This window comes from Lactuca serriola, chromosome 1 (genome assembly GCF_051521515.1).
Source record: "Lactuca serriola cultivar US96UC23 chromosome 1, Lser_US96UC23_V15, whole genome shotgun sequence".
Lineage (NCBI taxonomy): Eukaryota > Viridiplantae > Streptophyta > Magnoliopsida > Asterales > Asteraceae > Lactuca > Lactuca serriola.
In genome coordinates this window covers 42,562,197-42,577,434 of record NC_136408.1, presented here as the reverse complement: position 1 = coordinate 42,577,434, position 15,238 = coordinate 42,562,197, and the positions used below count along the sequence as shown (strand labels likewise).

Genomic DNA, 15,238 nt, shown 5'->3' with positions numbered 1-15,238 from the left:
AATGTATTTATTTGTATTTAGTAGGTATAAATATATATTCATTTCATATTAAAATATATTCTATACATATAAATATAAAAATACATATTTATATGGTTTATATTATATAAAAGATATAATTAGATGTATTTATACATATTACCAAGTATAAATATGTATTTATTTCATAATTATATGCATACTATAGTTTTTATATACATGAAATACTATTTATATCTATTAAATACAAATACAAATATTTTTAAATGTATAAATATGTCTTTAAATGTATAAATACACTTTTTATCTGTATTTAATACATATAAATATGTTTGGAAATGTATAAATACATTTTCATTTGTATTTAATAGATATAAATATGTGTTTCATTTGTATAAAAACTATCTTACGCAAATAGTTATAAAATAAATACATATTTATAGTTAGTAATATGTACAAATACATATAAATATATCTTTTATACAATATAATCCATATAAATATGTATTTTATATTTATATGTATATAATATATTTTTATATGAAATAAATATATATTTATACCTACTATAAACAAATAAATATTTTTTTAATATATAAATACGTTTTTAATGGAATACATGAGAATTCAAATATATATAAATACTAAATACAAGTATATATATTTTTAAAAATATATTTATATTAATAAAAATATTTGTATACATTTAAAAATGTATATATAAAATATTTTTATACATTAAAATGTATTAAAAATACGTAGTAGTAGTAGTAATAATAATAATAATAATAATAATAATAATCAAAACAAAAATCAAGGTAAGGATAAATCCAAACATTTTTGAAAAACTTAAGGGTAAATCTGAACATTTTTGAAAATTCAAGGGCTTTATTGGCATTAGGTAACCGGTAGGTTACCTGGAAACTGGACCTAAAACACGTCCAAGGGTAAAACCGACATTTTCGTGAAAACTTAAGGGCTTTTGTGTCATTTTCCCTTTCATATTTGCTCCCTTATGGAAGAAAAATCAATCATATTAGTCCCATCAATTTGGTCCATTTGATAGATATTTTTCTAGATCCAAACAGATTTTTCTGGTTGAATGGGCCGAAAAAACTATATTATTTGCACATACAAAAAAAATGTCTTTCCCTATAAGATATGTTTTTCCTATAAAGCCCAAAATCATATCTTTCTGACACATCGCCTTTTTTTTCTTTTCTTTGAGCATATGATTTAGGAGGACCATTTCATATATAAAGTTTCAATAAGACCAACAGAGTAATACGGTTATTTTTCATCATTCAACAGAGTCAGTCAGATGTACAATCAAACAATATGGTTTCTTTCTCAATCAATACCTATCCAACGAGGCCTTAGTCTTTTTATCAACTTGTAAGTTTTCAAACATTAGCTGAAAAAATTATGGGGGAGGGGGGGGGGGGGGGGGTTGAAATTTACAAAGCAGTTAGTAAATTATTTATGATTTTGTATTAAATTTTATTGTAGATTTTGAAATGAGAACTGATTTGTACATAACAATTTTTTTTCTTTATATACAACAATTTATAATTTATAATATTATATTATAAAACATCAGAAAATATAAATTGTTGTTTATGGAAAAAAAACGTGTTGTATACAATCACTTCTCTTAGAAACTATGACAGACTGGTAATTGCTTCTTGAAAATCAAATGATAACATAAAAAAACATAAGAACAAAAAAGTTTTTCTTCCAATGAGATACATATTATCATATTAAATACATCAAAATAAATATATGTTTAAATGTAAAAAAGTCAATATTGTCACGAAATATTATATTCAATTCAATGATAGATCCACATTCACCTTTTAGGAATATGCACATGTACACATGATGTATATCATATTTTACATGTGAACATGTAATATATATATATATATATATATATATATATATATATATATAGAGAGAGAGAGAGAGAGAGAGAGAGAGGGATAGGTTATTTTGTTTTCACTATCTATTGTGTGCATGTATGATTGATTCTGGACCAATCATTTTAGTTATTTTAAGAAAGTAATTAATGCATATTAAATATTGAAAATATAATGGATATTAATTATATCTTCAGCATTTAATATGCATTAATTACTTTCTTAAAATAACTAAAATGATTGGTCCAGAATCAATGATACATGCACATAATAGATAGTGAAAACATTTGAACCTAACTCTCTCTCTCTCTCTCTCTCTCTCTCTCTCTCTCTCTCTATATATATATATATATATATATATATATATATATATATATATATATATATATATATATATATATATATATATATATATATATATGAAGATGGCACCATTTCATTGAAACACATGCTTATTTTGATGTTTATAATATTCAAATGTAAGTATATTTCATTGGAAAAAAAGTTATTAAGTTTTCACATTTTTTTAAGTTCTAATTTGATCTTTTGACCCTATGCCATAAATAACCGTCAAAATATTACTCATTTACCCCTTGTCTTGAAAGTGCTAAAATGAAAAGTTTTTCAATGAAATTATTGAAACAACTTTATTTTATTACTAAAACCAATAATAGCCAATTATGCATGTTTCTTGCCTACCTGGCATATACAAATCAATTTGTAACGATGTCCCTTGTTTATTTCTTACATGAGTACTAAAAAATAAAGCAACTAGTCTTATCACTCCTATAAACATCACCCTTAGGTGCCGGAACGCTTTTATGCTTGAAGTGTATTGGAGGCAACTAAAGAAGATTGATGGAAACCCTATTCCGAACCTTAATTTACGAAACTCCAAAGCATGAAGAATAGTCTCTGAAGATCGCTTATTTGTTTTTTTGGTACGAAATATCGAAAACCCGTACTTTCAGGTTATATAGTTTTAATAAACCACTTAATTTGTTGAAACTTTAGTTTTTTATTTTCTTTTCCACATATGTTATTTGTGTATTTCTATACGAGGGGTTTCTTTAACTATGGATGTGAGCTACATGGGGCATAACAATTTTTTGGATATCTAGACTTTAGACGAATGTTGATCTTTCAACCATAAAAGCATATTAGATGGACGTTGCAGAAGTTGGCAATGATCTTATATGGTTGAAGAACTACCATTAGAGTTAGGCATGAAACATGAAAAGTGCATTCTTCATTGTGACATTCAAAGTGTATTATTCATTATGACATTTAGAGTGCGTCATCTCGCGAAGAATATGGTTTCTCATACTAGGACAAAACACATCCTTACCAGATACCACTTTGCCAAAGAGCTTATTTGTGATGGTACATTGTCCTTAAAGAAAATCTTTGATACAAACAATCCAATATATATGTTTACTAATATGTACTAAATAATACATGTTGACATTTTATGGATACTTTGATAATTAAAATAATACAAAAGGTGTTAAATTTCTTTATATATATTTTGTACGTAAAAAGTCTATGTTGATGAAAAGGAACGAAAATGGGCTAGATGAGCTAAATTGATGAGTTGAAGCTACACAGGAAAATGTTTGCAAAATTATAAAGTCTATGTTGTGTTTGGGCCATATCTTTTGACTCATAACTCCAATTAAATATCCTACATATGTCTTAGAAAATAGACAAAATTTCCTACAACTCATGTGTGAGGCTTTTTTTCTAATTCAACTTTTATCTTGTCCAAAATCGGCTTTTGACGTCAGACTAATAAAGTTGGAGTTAAGTATGGAAAAGATTTTGAAGATATTTTTTGGATTTATTAAATCTTGTCGTGAAATAAGTCGGTCACATAAAACTATAAATAAAACCCAAAATTCGTCCAAGATATGGTGGTAATCAGTAGGGTAATTTCAAGAAACATTAGAGGACAGAAAATGACCAGAAGAGGCTGTTTTGAGAGTCTAGAAGGATGTATCAGCCGACAGACTGATATAGATGTATAAATCTGAAGATCAAGAGAATAAATCATTAGGTTATCAATATGTTTACTTTTCAATCTATTATTAGTGAGCTTTTTGATTTCCTATATATTGTTGCGATTTGGGATTAAACCCTTTATGATTATTTATTATTTATGAAACCCTAGTTTGTTTGTTTGTTTGATTGATTGATTGATATTTGATATTGAGAGTTATTCAATTTATTATGTTTGCTCAATTAAAGATCGGAAAATCTCCAGAAAAGTCCTAAAATTTTAGTCTGATTTATGAAAATGTCCCGAACTATTTTTTGTTTACAGAAAAGCACAGAATACCGGAAAAAACTTCGAAAAAAATCCTTTTTGGCCGGTTTCGTAGATTTAGCCGGTATTCCGTCCTTTTTCGTTAGTTTGCTCAAAATATTAGGACTTTTCTGAAAATTACCCGATAACCAAAATATTGGGACTTTTTTGAAAATTATATGAAATTAGTGGATATTATTATTAACAAATCATTTATAAACATAAATTTATTTTATTATAAACAAAGAAAATACATTTGTTGCTAATTTCTATGTACTTCTCTATTGTTTGTTGACCACTTCAAAGTCTCTATGTTCTTCCTATGTATCGTTGTGGGTGTCATAGTGAGAAGTACTCTGTTAGGCGTAAGCAATACAAGAGTTGATAATATTTATTAATACACAATCAATAAGTGTCTACTTGCTATTAGGCATGATGCTATATGATCACGTGTTATCAGAAAATATCATTACACGAACATATAGATCTTTCATTATGTTCTTTGACCTAACTATCACCTAACCTCCAAACATTACCCGGTAACAACCATAAAATTACACACATCTATCGAGAGTGAAAAGTAAACTTTGAATGACAATTTAAATCCCTTCACTTGTTTCCATATAAATTATCATTCACGATTCACTTTTCACATTTTATAGATGTGTGTTAGCCGATGGTTGTTAACATGTAAGGTATGAATGTTGGTTGGTAGTTAGGTTAAACAACATAAGAGGAACACCAACATTAGAGGAATGCTAACTAAGTTATCTCACCATCATACCCACAACAATGCATAGGAGGAACGTAGAGAGTTTGAGTGGTCAGGAAGCAATAGAGTACTTAGACCACTAATTTATTCCTAGAATTAGCAACAAATGTATTTTCTTTTTTATAATAAAAATATTTTTTATGTTTATAAATGATTTGTTAATAATAATATCCATAAATTTCATGGTAATTTTCAAAAAAGTCTCAATATTTTGGTTATTATGTAATTTTTGGAAAAATCTCAAAATTTTGAGCAAACTAAGGAAAAATGACAGAATACCGGCAAAATATGCGAAACCGGCCGAAAAGGGTTTTTTCGAAGTTTTAACCGGTATTCTGTGTTTTTCTATAAATAAAATTTAGTTTGAGACTTTTTCATAAATTAGACTAAAATTTTAGGACTTTTCTGGAGATTTCCCTTAAAGATCCATACATATTGATATTGATTTTGCTATATTTATGTAACTGAGTGCATGATTTATGATTAGGTTCAGATATCTTGAATCACATTGTTTATTAACTTGTTCAAGCTAGAAAACTGTGTCAAAAGTGTACATAGTGGTGACTAGTGGAAAACTATGTCCCTAGTTTAAACATAATAAAGTTAAGATTAACATTTGTGATTAATTCAATAACTTGGACAATTTAAGAGGTTGCCACTACCAATTGAGTTTTTCATAATACGACATACGACATAATAGATTGAGTCTAGGGGAGCTATCTTTGTTGATAGACAACTTAAAATTATAGGAAATTAGCATGGAGTTAATCAATTTAGGAATCGGTGGATAATTTAGCAATATCATTTAAAAGATGTTAATTAATTAAACTATGATAGATTGAATATAAATTTGATTACCTCTAGATTATATTATCTATGCAGTTAGCCATGGTTGTTACGTTTATTTGCTTATTTGTTGGCTACTTTATTTGAGTGATAGTTACAGGCCCGACCCAATAGGGTGGACAAGTTGGACGATAATCCTAGGTCTCGTTATCGTTTGGGGCCCGAAATTAATTATGTATGATATTATATATAATTTTTGTTAACTAATTTATCAAAGTTCCTGTGGCTGAATTGGTTGTGTGAGATTTTTTTAAGCACAACATGTTAATGAGGACCACATTTTCTTATACTATTTTTTTAGTTGTATTATACCTTTGAATCAGTCTTAATTTTAGTGAATTGAAATCTAAATTACAAAAATGGCCTTTATATTCTTTTTCATTATACATAATTCATCCAAATTATAGAAATAGTCCCTTGATTCTTTTTTTTTTTTTTTTTTTTACAAACCGTGCAAACATTTATTTCATTCAAAACTTTAGAGTTTTTATGGCCAATTATCATTCATAATTTTCATGTTTATATATGAGATTTTTTATTTTGTACCATCTTTTAATGTATAATAACTATTATTTGTAGGTTTATTAACGAAAATTATAGTAACTTGTCGGTTAGGTAGCTCATTATTTATTTATTTTTTTAGTTTTCATCGACATAAGATTTTTTTTTCTTCCAAACACATATTTTTGTTTTTTTCCAAACACCTATATATATATATATATATATATATATATATATATATATATATATATATATATATATATATATATATATATATATATATATATAGGGTAAAGTGAATATACCTAACAACCTTATATAAGCTTAGATACCTAACTCCATAATACTACATCGGTTTGTATCATATTTAAATTGTAATTGTCTAAGGTTTTTAACTTCAACCCCATAACTTGATTACTTCCAAAATATTTGGACTTTCACCAATATCTTTCTTTTACATCACGTCTTTCTATCGAATACCACCTGATGAGCTTTATATCCTACCTCTACAACTGAAAGGATGTAGGAGAAATATAATGATGAATTTCCAAATTTTTTTGAAGTAAATCAAGGTTAGAGATGAAGTTTAAGAACCTTGGATGATTGCAATGAAAATTTAATGCAAAATGACGTAGTTTGATGGTTAGGTATATAAGCTTATATAAGGTTGTTAGGTATATTCACTTTTCCCATATATATATATATATATATATATATATATATATATATATATATATATATATATATATATATATATATAATTTAATAACAAGTCCTCTGGTACTCGTATTATCGTTTTTTATTACAAAATTTTTGAAGGACCATATTTTTTGTTTTTGTCACGGACCTCAAATCGATTTGGGATGGCCCTGGACAGTTATTCCCCTTTAATTGCTTTCTTTTGAGATTGATTTATAAGAATATATTAATATGCTATAGTACACTTATGTTCCCTATGTGTTTGACACCTTTAGTTACCTGAGTTATGTTATTATTGATCAGGTCCACTGCTTGATGTAGATAGTCAATTAGGTTTATTAGGAATTATAAATGTAAAAATAGATTTGTATTTTTATTTCTATATCTTTTGTGTCATAAGTTTTTGGCACCATTATTAGATTGAACTGTTTTCAAGTTATCTCATGTTTATAGACTATATTACATATCATTTACCGAGGTAACCCAAAAAAAAAGGATTTGTCATAAATATATATAATTTTGTTTTTAGTTAAAAGTTGTATTGCCAATGAAGTATAAAAGTAGTAGTTGGTAAAAGGTGGATCTAGGGGAGAACATATTTTTGGAATGGTTGAAGTGTTTCTTCAGTGATTAATTAAGAACACAACACAGGAATTTCATTCCAATCTATCTTCTATTTTTTTTCTCTCATTGCCATGTCTTGTTGGTTTGGTGATCTGGTATAAGCCTCGCCTTCTCTCTCGGCTTTGATAGAGATTTATCTCTTTCTCAAAAAAACATGATTTTTCCATCAGAACATATCCCTTCAGATTTTTTTTGTTGGGTCTTCCATTACATAGTAACAATTTGTTTTACATGGAAACTCTTGAAATCTTCATCAGCAATTTGTTTTATAACATACAATCTTTGTAGAGAAACTTGGGTCAAATCCTTAAAACTTTTTAGCTGCCGTTCTAAAAAGAAAATCATAAAAACTTTACATTCCAACCATATAGCTCTTTGTATTTCATATAAGACCCCAAAAACAAAGAGTTCTACACCCATCTTCAGATTCCAAGATGGTGTCACTTCAGGGGGTTTTGATGACAGATTTGGAGAAAATTTTGTCACAAAATATGCATGCAAGACCAAGATACCATACCCAGGGATATATAATTTGTTCATTAAAAGAAATTTAAAAAAAAAAAAAACATTTTTTCCCACCAGTTTGACCCGGACAAAAGAAATATGACAAGTTTGATGATAGATTTACCAAAAAAAAAACACACACATAAAAAAGAGGATCAAACATCCACATGACCCCACATAGACCATAAATCCAAACACACGACTAAAGTTTAGTTTGACCCTAAGAAACCATCAGATCTGAGTCACAAAGTCTAGTTTCCATCTGATGATATGCATACATACTACTTCATATATATAAAAAAAAGTTTTCAACTCAACTCACAAGTCAGAACCATGTCATGTACTTATTCCCAGGACCGATTATGGTAAAATCAGCTGGGTTCCTGTTCAATAAACACACCAGGGTCCACTGCTTACCTGGTGTACCCGTAACCACCGGACCCGGATCCTTCAACCCACCAACTCCTGCCACGGGCTGACCCACAACAGTCTGCCCGGTCCCACCTCGCATGTCATACAAACCAGACCTTTTCTGATTAGCCGCCAGTGCCACCTCAGCTTCAATCGCAACAGCTAGCTTTCGGGCAGCAAAGTTGTTATGTGGTTGTGGGTGTGGGTGTAGCTTAGCACGCTTGGTCCTACCCTTGGGTCCACGGTTCGATGGTTTGGGTTTGGGTTTGGGTGCACATGTCTTCTTCTTCTTGTAGTTTCGTGAACGGTTGCTTCTAGAAGTAATTTTAACAGCCTTTTGTTTTTTGAGTAACATCCACTCAGTTTCATCATCATCGGAGTCATCTTTGTCATCATAATCATCGATGGTGAAATCTTCATCAGACTCATCAGTATATTCTGTGCCAGAATGTATATTAGATTTGGCATTTTAGCATGCAAGATCCTCAATACGTAAGAAAATTAACAAAAAAAAATTGTTTTTCTTGTTGGGAAAAATGTACATAAAAAGCACAATGTACTTATAGCATTTTATACATTTAGCCACTAAACTATTTAATCTAGTAATTAAACCGTTAAGCAAAACGTACTTTTTTAAAGAAAGAAAAAAAAAAAAAAAAACATTTTTTCTGGTTACCCAGTGTTGAGAAAAGGAAAAATAAAGTAAAGTGTAACATACTTTCACCACTTTACCGATTTAGCCATTTGTTTTTTGTAGTGATTAAACCCTTATGCTTTTTTTTAAAGATAAACATTTTTCGTTACAAAAAAAATGCTAAAGAGATAAAATGATGAAAGCATGTTGTGTTTTTCTGTATTTTCCTTAATATTAAAACTGAGTAACCACAAAAAATGAGTTTTTTAAAAAGGTAAAAAAAGTTAATGGTTTAATCACTACAGAAAATAGTTAAATGACAAAATCGATTAAAAAAATAGATGAACTAATGAAGGTATGTTGTGCTTTCCTGACTGGTTAACCGAAGAAAATGGTTATTTTATATGGTAAAAAAAAAAGTAATAAGGGTTTAATCATTATAGAAAATAGTTACGTGACAAAATGGTGAAACTTAGTACAAGTGCTTTTCTGTCTTTTGTCCTTTTCTGATTTGCTTCAAATTCATTCCTGAATTAGAAGAGAAGCTTACCATCAACCGAATCAGACAAATGTAGAGTGGATTCGATATCCGGGCCCACGGGATCCCTCATTAATTCAGACATGCCACGACATTTTCTTTTTTTGGTTGGCTTTGAAGTCTTTCCTAAATTAGCATCATCATCATCATCATCATCACTAATCACCACAATTTCAGTATTACTGCCTCCATATTCTTTCACAATTTCTTCATTTTCAGATTCAGATAAATTCACCAATTCTGTGCCTCCATCACTCATATCTTCATCCATACCATTATTAAGTTCTTTAGACGTAATAATCTCTGCATAAAAACAACTTATTACCAAAATTCAAAGGACTTGTACACACTAAAAAAAGCATGCTACTATCTTTTCTTTCTGTTACATTATTAAGACATTGTACTTTTAAAAAAATTACCAAAATTTCATTGTACTTTTAGGATGAAATGAAAGTAAGATGCTATAACAAATAAATTAGTGAAAGTATATTGCTATTTTTTTGCATTTAAGATAAAGAGTAACAATATGTACCCGTAGCAGTTTCGGATTCATAGCCAGTCTCGATTCCCTTAGTCCATTCAAGTTCAAATGCTGTCAAGAAATCGAACAATTTTTATCAGCAATCAATGAAAATATAAAATGAGAAAAGATGAATCAACAACACAAAAGTTCAAATATTTAGCTACATTCATTGTTGTAGCCAAAATTCTTATTACAAAATTGGAAAAAACAAAATCATTTGGTTCACTTTTAGATCATGCAACAAAGAACATTTTAGATAAACTGCCTGAATCAGATTCCATATTGAGCATCTATTTATTAGAAATTGTACCTGAAGCATTTTCAGATTGAGTCATCTTTTCCTTGGGTATTTCAAGTTCAAATTCTGTAAAAAAAAAGGGTGGAATCTTGTTATCAGTATCAGATTACATATACAATCAATATTTATAACAAAATGCTCCTTTAAGAAGCTACTAACATTCATTGTTGTTGACAAACTTCTTGTTATATAATTTAAAAAAGGGGAGAACACAGAAAAACACTTGTGAATTAACCAGTTAACTATTTTCTTAGTGATTGAACCATTATACTTTTTTGACCAGTTAACTATTGTCTTAGTGATTGAACCATTATACTTTTTTGAACATTTGTAAAATATTTTTTGAACAAAACATAAGTTGAGTCTAATTGTTAAAATTAGTACCTGTAGAAGTCTCCAACTGAGTCTTGTTTCCCTTAGAAATCTCTAGTAATGCTGTCAAAAATCCAAGAAAGAATATTGTCATTAGAATCAAACAAGCTATGTGATCAAATGTATTAATAGCTATTCTTGGTTGTAAATGATATAAATAAATGACATACTAGTTCAAGAATATACCTACACTCATAGTCGTTTCCAAAATTCTTATTACAAAATTCAAAAACAGTGATGTCTAGAGAAATTGCGTTTAAAAAATATTTGAGATAATGGAACAAAAATAAATGAGGGCAGACTTATAATTCATCAAAATACATACTCATAGCAGTTGCAATTTCAGATTCAGTGTTGTTTTCCTTGGTCCATTCAAGTTCAAATGCTGTCAAGAAATCCAACAAATTTTTAATCAGCATCAAATGACATATATGACCATTGTTTTAAGGTCATTGCAAAAACTCTTATTATAGATTAAGGAAAAAAAAAGTTCTGTTTTAGTTCATGGAACAAAGAATATCCGAAATCATAGTCAGAATTTGTACATGTCTAATACAAATTCAAACTGCTAAATGCACATTTTTGCAACAAAGTTTCCCCTTTTTCCCAATTTATGCAATAAACTGTTTTTTTAAACGAATTGTGGATCCACTTTTCATTTTAGGACCAAATTATGCAGCATTGTAACCGGTTACCTCATGATGTGGCACCAGTTAAATGCTTGTTTACACAACAATGTTTCACATTATTACCAAATTATGCAATAATGTTTTACCTTTTTACCATTTTATGCAACTAACACAATATGCAATGACAATTCTAGTGACTATACAAGTTACTCATAATATATTGCATCTTTTGGTCTGAAAATGAAACATCGTTGAATATTTCATATAGAAAACCACTTTTTTGCATTAATTGAGAAAAAAGTGAAACACTGTAGCACAAATGTGTATTTAAACAGAGACTAAATCAGGTTCCATATGTGACATTACTTCATTAGAAATGTACCTGTAACAGTTTCAGATCCAGCCTCATTGTTTTTGGAAACTTCGACTTCAAATGCTGTCAATAGGCCAGAAAAAAAAACACTACTCATCAGTATCAAATGACATATGTGATCACATCATGATCGATTGTCACAACACTTGAGATAATGGAATGAAAAAATAAATGAGGGCAAGTTTGAAAAAAAGTAAGGACTTAATGGAGAAGCCTCATTTTCCTGACTTTCTCTGTTAAGTCATTCTTTCTGCCTTAAGTCAGAAAGAAACATTCATATATAGCTTATCAGATTAAGTCTTGCCCCCATTAACTCAAAACCTTAGTTCGGTTGTATTGTATATTGAAAACAAATTGGTTTGGTCCATTTTATAGTTAGAATTCAGAAAATCCCTACACATATACCTGTTGGAGCTTCAAATTCAACAACCTCTTTACCCTTCGAACTTTGAACTTTGGGTACTGGTAAAAAAAAGACAGGAAGACTGCATATCAGCATGGAGACATAAATACAATCAATGCATCAAGTTCTACACAGAATTTAGTTTGTCATTTACATTTAGAAGCATTAGTATCTTCTGTAATTTTTAGATTACTCAAGGGTAATGTTTTAGGAGCCACGTCTTGAGTATTGAGATCCTTGAACTCACAAACTGATCCAAAGGGCCAACATGTTCTGGGATCTCTTTCACGAACAGCAGCAACATACTCCCTGAATTTCCTCAATTAATTAGCAAATCTTAAAAAAATATTCCAAATTTTGGGTTTCTGTAGGCATAGATAAAGAATTGCAATTCGTTTAAATGATTTTATTTATTTATTTTTGAATGGAATGTCATCCCAATGTTGAAGACTGTAGGATTCGAACCTAGGACCTCACTATTTTGGGGAGTTTAAATCCCAGATGATCACCACTAAACCACCTTTGTTAGTTTACATGCTTTTATTTACCTTATAAAAAAAGTCACACAAGATGAACATATAAATCCAAATAGACCCCAAATCAATATTCACATGATATGCATGAACTAAAAATTATGATGAGAAGTTGGTAGTAGTCCATTATTACAGGCTTAGAAAGTTGGATCAATGAAATCATATCTAGTTTATGATCCAAATTAGGCTACATATCCAACCCCCCAACATGATTTGAGGTAGTCACATATCTTCAAGCTCCGGTCAAAGGACATTTAAGAAATGAGCAATTAGAAACTAAATCAACAGATATCAATGAACAAATGCTTTAACATGCTAATTCCAAATTTCAAATCCAAACATACCGAATGCGGAACTTCTTGAATCCACTTGTTTGGCAATTTGATTCGTTGTTGAAAACGAATCCCCTCGGAAGCATGTTAATCGACATGGATTTTCCTCAATCACTAGAAACTTGAAAACCCTAGAATTCAATCGAGCCAAAAATTGAGATTAGTCACACATATCAACAAATCCATGTGCATTGCAATCACAACTTGCAAAAACATGAAATCATCATAACCAACTACAAAACCAAAAAAAAAAAAAAAAAAAGGAAAAAAGTAATTGTATTGAACTTAAGAAGAGGTTGATTCTTGCATTCACAACCCTTCCTACATAAAACTTTTTTGATCAACCTTCCATTCTTGATCAACTACATAGATTGATTAAAGATGCAAAGATCAAGTGAAATTATGAAGTTAAAGAAATGAAAAGACAAACACACTTTGCAGCCGCCTGTGGTGCACTAGCAAACCCTAGATCGCGAGATAGAGATCAAATCCTAAAGATCTGAACTTGCCTTTTCTTTCAACAAAGATTTCAAGGTGTATATATAATCAAATCATCAATGTGGATCGGTGGAAGGTTGAGATGAAAAAAGCATGCACAGATATTATTGGTTCTATTGATGAAAAAGGGCTCTTGCTGAGGTAGGCTATTCGGTAAATAAAGAAAATCGTGTGTGCACGGAAAACCTAGTTCACAAAATGCTAATGTCACAAGGGCGTTCCGTGCACGTAAATGACAGGCATGCAAAATTTCATTTTAAGCAATTGTATAAAGGTGAAAAGTGCAAAATTTACACCATTTTGTGGATTTGAAAAACAAATACAATGTGTTTACTACTTTGCTCACAAAGGAAAGATAAATGAAACCATCTCATAATTTACACTATTTTGTGGATTTGAAAAACAAATACAATGTGTTTACTACTTAGCTTAGGTACTAATAGTTACCACACGAAGGAAAGATAAATGAAACCGTTTGCATTTGCATATATTCATGAGATACAAAATGAAACACACTAAAGTAACTTTACCTTCAAGTATGATGAACATGATCTTTGGTTTTGTATAATTGCATCATTTTGATTTTGAGTTAGTTTTGTATGTGCATATGGGGGATTATGTAGTATACCTTTTGCCTTTAGCCTTTAGCATTTGAATTTCACAAAACCACAATCATATGCATCTTAATAATGAATAATCTAAAGCTTGTTGGGAAAATAGCTCTTTCACCCAAATTAACAAGGCTACAAGGAAATATGTGTATATGGGTATGGTATCCAAGAAATTGAAATGCTAAAGGCTAAAGGCAAAAGGTATACTACATAATCCACACCATATGCACATACAAAACTGGCTCAAAATCAAATTGATACAATAATACAAAACCAGAGATCATGTTCATCATAGTAATATAAATGAAGAACAGAAGAATCAGTATAAAAGATGTGAAAAAACAATAACCCACCTCATGTGTTCGATTTTGGTTGAATCTGTGGAAGGGTTTTGTGAAGAATCAAAAGTAATACAAAACCCTTGAAGTGTTTTCATATTTGCATTCGAAATCTTTTCAGATTATGGAATCTTGTGGACGAGATTTGATGATGGGTAAGAGGAAATTGTGTAAATGTGGAGAGAGAGAGAGAGAGAGAGAGAGAGAGAGAGAGAGAGAGACCCTAAACTACTTAGTAAGAGAGATAGAGGATTTGCTTGAAATGTAGAAACGAAGAACTCACAAATTAACGTCCATTTTTCACCGACTAATGTTTCCCTCCTCGAACAAACATATTCCAACTTCGACTTTGTCTTTATAAAAATTAAAAAGTTAACTGCTAAAGTCTGAGTGCTTATTGGATAAAAACAAGGGAAAGTTAGTAATTTTGGATTTGATAAAAACAAGGGGAAATTAGTAATTTTGGATTTGAATTTATGTTGTAATTTAGTGGTATCTTTTATAATAATCTATCATTCTATTGTCTTTTGGATCGTCTTGTTTGATAACCACAACTACCGTACTCATTTCATACTTCATATAACAGCGTTGTACGG

The 15,238-nt window shown here is 29.6% G+C and overlaps 1 protein-coding gene across 2 annotated transcripts; it reads right to left on the bottom strand.

The window, feature by feature from the left end:
- Nucleotides 1-8,247: 8,247 nt before the first annotated feature.
- Nucleotides 8,248-14,956, bottom strand: LOC145085904 (uncharacterized). Of its 2 annotated transcripts, XM_079023589.1 has the most exons (11): nt 14,658-14,955; nt 13,208-13,326; nt 12,485-12,639; nt 12,333-12,389; nt 11,937-11,990; nt 11,251-11,310; nt 10,938-10,988; nt 10,566-10,619; nt 10,265-10,324; nt 9,745-10,035; nt 8,248-8,998 (listed from the first exon to the last, which is right to left on the bottom strand). In XM_079023589.1, exons 2-11 carry the CDS (start codon nt 13,291-13,293, stop codon nt 8,475-8,477), a joined length of 1,392 nt encoding a protein of 463 aa, XP_078879715.1. In that variant the 5' UTR covers nt 13,294-13,326; nt 14,658-14,955; the 3' UTR covers nt 8,248-8,474. The 2 variants fall into 2 exon arrangements, with proteins under 2 accessions (XP_078879715.1, XP_078879723.1); XM_079023597.1 differs by lacking the exon at nt 12,485-12,639 and having other exon boundaries at nt 14,658-14,956.
- Nucleotides 14,957-15,238: the final 282 nt, after the last annotated feature.

Coding starts and splice junctions, on each gene's coding strand:
- LOC145085904 (XM_079023589.1), bottom strand. CDS start 13,293: ATGTCGATTAACATGCTTCCGAGGGGATTCGTTTTCAACAACGAATCA. Junction 12,390..12,484: donor AGATACTAATGCTTCTAAAT/GTAAATGACAAA, acceptor TTTTTTTACCAG/TACCCAAAGTTCAAAGTTCG. Junction 10,989..11,250: donor TGAAATTGCAACTGCTATGA/GTATGTATTTTG, acceptor GATTTTTGACAG/CATTACTAGAGATTTCTAAG.